The sequence below is a fragment of the Sinocyclocheilus rhinocerous genome, unplaced genomic scaffold (assembly GCF_001515625.1).
Source record: "Sinocyclocheilus rhinocerous isolate Xijiao unplaced genomic scaffold, SAMN03320098_v1.1 scaffold899, whole genome shotgun sequence".
Lineage (NCBI taxonomy): Eukaryota > Metazoa > Chordata > Actinopteri > Cypriniformes > Cyprinidae > Sinocyclocheilus > Sinocyclocheilus rhinocerous.
In genome coordinates this window covers 406,820-412,102 of record NW_015653460.1, presented here as the reverse complement: position 1 = coordinate 412,102, position 5,283 = coordinate 406,820, and the positions used below count along the sequence as shown (strand labels likewise).

Here is a 5,283-nt window from a genome sequence, read left to right as displayed (position 1 = left end):
ACACAAATATGAAGAAATCTTTAGAATTGCTTCATAAAACAACATAAGCATATGTTGGATTGAATTATTCAAACTTAAGAGCTCTCTCATCATGGTGCACAACTCTCTGAACGCTTACTGTAGCTCATGACACCGCTGAGGTAGATTAGAGATGCAAGAACAATCTGAAAACTAGAGCAGAAAGTCTATTCATCTCAGTCTTCAAGCAATGAGTTGTGGGAAAACGACTGACTCATGCAGCTAATGGTGAGTCAGTAATAATACGTCATATATAACAGATGTCTGCAATGTTGTTTTAGATGTAAAACTAATCTTTAGGAGACAGGAAGAAGAACTTTGCAGCATTTAGGGGCTTGGTCAGAAAAAAAGAACGTCAAATCAGCTAGCATTTGAGACGCTGCTGGACAAGGTTGGATTCAATTTTTGTTCATTCACAAAGGGCGAGACCATCCACTTCCAGTGTGCGAATCATGCTCCTGAACTAACTAAATGCACAGTATTCACTGTAGCAGTTAGTTTATTATGTAATTATTGTGGTCCTAACATATGCATAACCAATAACTGTGTAATTAACTTACAGATACAATAATCAGTGCTAACGTAATAATGGCGCCTACAGTAAGTTTAGACTAGCTGTTTGTGCTTATTTTACACACCATATCCATTTTGGGCTTTAAAAATGTGAGTATCTGCAAAAGGCACTTAACTTAATGCTCACTAATTAATGTAAATGCCAAGATGTCTATCAGAAGTCCACACTGACAAACACAGATCCCATTAGAGGACAGTTTTCAGAATTGAGATGTTTTATGCTCAAGGTATGTGAAAGTATGTGAAGCATGCCCATGAGCTGTGGGTCATGAATACTAATAAACTGGCCTTTGTTATTGTAATGAGACTCAAATAGGAAAAGATTTAGACAGAGCCATGAAGATGATTTAAAACATAAAACAATCTTCTTGACTCATGAATATTAATTACAGGACCATCAGCTAGTAGAATGTCCAGATTTGCTGAAAGGCAGATATTGGTAAACGTCTAGTCATCCAGCTAGTCAACCGGCTACAGTTTAACTTTGAACCCAAGCAAATATTAAATATTATTATTTCACAAATAGTTGGGGGGAGGGGGGCATAGAGTTAACAGAGTAAAGGAAAAACATCAGCTGAATGTACACTACCGTTCAAAAGTTTGGGGTCAGTAAGATTTCTTGAGGTTTTTGAAAAGAGTCTCTTATGCTCACCAAAACTGTATTAATTTGATCAAAAATACAGTAATATTGTTAAATATTACTACAATTTAAAACAACTTTTCTATTTGAATATATTTAAAATGTAATTTATTTCTGTGAGGCAAAGCTGATTTTTTAGCATCAGTACTCCAGTCTTCAGTGTGTCCACACTGACAAACACAGATCCCATTAGAGGACAGTTTTCAGAATTGAGATGTTTTATGCTCAAGGTATGTGAAAGTATGTGAAGCATGCCCATGAGCTGTGGGTCATGAATACTAATAAACTGGCCTTTGTTATTGTAATGAGACTCAAATAGGAAAAGATTTAGACAGAGCCATGAAGATGATTTAAAACATAAAACAATCTTCTTGACTCATGAATATTAATTACAGGACCATCAGCTAGTAGAATGTCCAGATTTGCTGAAAGGCAGATATTGGTAAACGTCTAGTCATCCAGCTAGTCAACCGGCTACAGTTTAACTTTGAACCCAAGCAAATATTAAATATTATTATTTCACAAATAGTTGGGGGGAGGGGGGCATAGAGTTAACAGAGTAAAGGAAAAACATCAGCTGAATGTACACTACCGTTCAAAAGTTTGGGGTCAGTAAGATTTCTTGAGGTTTTTGAAAAGAGTCTCTTATGCTCACCAAAACTGTATTAATTTGATCAAAAATACAGTAATATTGTTAAATATTACTACAATTTAAAACAACTTTTCTATTTGAATATATTTAAAATGTAATTTATTTCTGTGAGGCAAAGCTGATTTTTTAGCATCAGTACTCCAGTCTTCAGTGTCACATGATCCTTCAGAAATCATTTTAATATGCTGATTTACTGCTCTAGAAACATTTCTTATTTTTATTAAAGTTGCTTAATATTTTTGTAGAAACCCTGTTACATTCTTTGAAGAACAGAAAGTTCAAGTAAAGAGCATTTATTTGTCTTTACTGTCACTTTTGATCGATTTAATGCATCCTTGCGCAATTAAAAAAAAAATTTAAATTAAAAAAAATCTTTGTCCTCAAACTTTTGAAAAGTAGTGTACATTTAAAATGTATTATGTACAATACTAGCTACTCAAATGTTCATTCTAAACACTCTTTGCGGTAAAAATGCTTTACCGCAATAAATTATACAAAATAATACAAAAACAATAAACTAAGCAGAACAAAAGAAAACCCCAAACAATACCACAAACTTATTTCACAGGATAAGAAGGCAAACTCCGAAACTGATTTAAACCATATCAAGGTTTACCATTAGAGGTTTAGCTTAAAATAAAAATGTTAAAAATCCATTCAGCCAACAAAACTGACTAACTGATAGCAACCATGTGTTGAGTGGAGTCTGAGGCCCACCGGTGAAGATGCTTTACTGACAGTTTACTGTGGCAGCTACTGGACAGACAGATGCGGCTGAGAGGGACTGCGTCACTGCTCACAGGAAGGGTTGGCCGGTTTGAAGAGCGCTGGGCTGAGCTGGGAGCTGGAACAAGGGCAGGACGGGGTCTGCTTTCAACTTCTCCGAGATTTTGAATGCTGGATCAACCACTGCAGGGTGATATCTGAGGAAGGAAGAGATGAACAATTATGTTTTATAATATCTTTTGATTCACTTCAAAATTTCTCTGAAGTATACATATGTTGATTACTCTGACTCTGTGGTGCTTTCAAAACATTGGGCTGTTTGACAGCAATTCAAAAGTACAAAATGTTGCATGCAAAAAAATATATAATATAGCAGATGTCACACACTGCAGCTTTAAAATACAAATAAGAACAATTATTGCTGGTTTCGTGCATGTTTGTTCAAATTTCATCAAATCGGATTAACAGAGTACTGCATGGATGACATTTTTTTGAAGGCCAACCCAGAAGTCATCACACTGGCTCCCTGAATAGAAAGTCAATAGGATTTTTTTTCACTGACCTTTGGATTATTGCATAAAATAAGCTCTGTGACCTACAAAGGTTTGATTCTTCCACATTTTGTTCAAAATCATCTTCAAAAATGAACAAGTTTTATAAAATTCGAAGGCCAAATACAATCATGCCAGAAGTCAAAAGTAGGTTAGGCTATAAACAAACTACACCAGTCAATGTCACCACCTTTAAAGGCAGGGTATGTGATTTTTCAAAAACACTTTAGAAAACTAAATCGGGCCGAATAGCAAAGCAAACTTGTAGCCAATCAGCAATAAGGGGCGTGTCTACTCGTGATGTGGAGGAGAGAGCTTTCAGTGCATGGGACGGACATTAGCCGAGCCGAGCGACAGAAAGATAGAGATGGTGGATAAAAAACAAAAGAGGAAAACGTCTGCGGAAGGATAAGGCAAGAAGTAGGACCCGTGTAAATATCGGATCAGCTTTCCAGCGCTGGAGAGAACTCAAGGAGCGGAGGCCTGCGATCGGACGTCGAGGTTGCTTTGTTTCTTCTCAATAGGTGAGTAACACTGTGTCTACAACAGCTAAAGTCTGCCTACACTGGACGTGCTCAAACGACCGTTGAAAACCATTTGAAATTTGTGTCAGCACGTCATAAATAAAACCCGGCAGCAGTTTCCTTGCCGCGCCGCTCACGTCCGTAGACATGGTGTAACATTGGTTTTGCTTTGTTTCACAGAACTAATCGTTGCCTGGGTTGCGTACGTATATGTGGGGCGGAGCTATCAAAATAGGGGCAAGACCCTTTTGGGGTAGGGGCGTGTTTGTTTTGGTGATTTCAAATATCAACATTGGCTACCAGAAATCGCTTACTCTGCCTTTAAGCTTCCAAGATCTCTTTCAATCTTTATTTAAAAAGTAGACTTTAGAAAATTTGAGTTAGAAGAGTTTGTATGGTAAGTATAAACACAATGAGCCTATATTTCACAAGGATGAGTTCGCGCTGTAGGCTGAAGTGTAAAAACAATTGTCAGGCCGTTGGCGCCCTCTGCAGGCATTTGATATAATACATAATGTACATAAGTTATGATTATATTATTATATTACGTATTTAAACTGATTTGTTCAATAAAACCATATGATAACTTGCTTTTAATACTTTATTTGAAGTTAGTGACAGTCCTAATGCTAATTCACTTTCTTATATGCAGCTATTTGATGACAGAAGCATTGTGAAACTAATGATGTAACACTTGAATGACTGCTAAGTGATGTTTGTAATATAAACTAAAAGTGTCATTACTGACAGATAAACAAGTAAATGTCTCACAAAAACTGTTTTACGCCATTACAGTTATTTTCTTGCGCAGACTAGCTTGAAGTATTTGTCATTGTTTGGGAACAGCTGCTTCACATTATAGCATATTGGCTTTTCTTTGTTAATTTGATGCTTGTAAAGCTAATTTAAAAAAAAACAGTGAGTAAAGTAGTGTAATAAATGCAGATAGACGGCTTCTCAGATAAGAGTAAATCAAGATGAAATCACAACCACAACTGTACTGCTTGGTAAAAACAACTCTCAAACGCTGTACCGTGAATGAATCACAGTGAGGTGGTTCATGAGTCATTGTTTACTGAAGTAAATATACTTGAACTCCAGCAGGCCGCCTTCTTTTTGCAGTTATGAATGCACATAATGTTCTCATACTTTTTCAAGAAATCTTAGCATCAACTTTTCAAGTCTTCCAAATTAAGATAATACCCAATAAAAAAGGCATTCAACATCAGTAACATAATTTGTTTGTGACACTCAATACCATAAAACTAGATTTCGACATTTTCTGAAAGCGAGTAGTGTTTACCGCCACAATGCTAGGGTCTATGCTGTAGGGATGTAACGGTATGAAAATTTCTTATCACGATTATAGTGACCAAAATGATCACGGTTATCAGTATTATCACGGTATTGTTAAAATGTGCTGGAGATGTTAAAAAAGTACCGACACATAAATAACACATAAATAACCGACACATAAATCACCAAAACAATAACATTACCAATGATGTTCGGATTTTAAATGACAACATGACTGACAACAGTTTAATAGCATGTTGAAATATCTAATGTAAATGTTCAAATAAAGCTTTGAAAAAGTTT

The 5,283-nt window shown here is 36.0% G+C and overlaps 1 protein-coding gene across 1 annotated transcript in view; it reads right to left on the bottom strand.

The window, feature by feature from the left end:
* Positions 1–2,299: 2,299 nt before the first annotated feature.
* Positions 2,300–5,283, bottom strand: part of LOC107715779 (ADP-ribosylation factor-like protein 8B) — an 8,936-nt gene continuing 5,952 nt past the window's right edge. Inside the window, exon 7 of the mRNA XM_016521971.1 lies at positions 2,300–2,806. Coding sequence (XP_016377457.1) covers positions 2,757–2,806 — 50 coding nt within the window. The 3' untranslated portion in view covers positions 2,300–2,756. The remainder of the gene's footprint in view (positions 2,807–5,283) is intronic.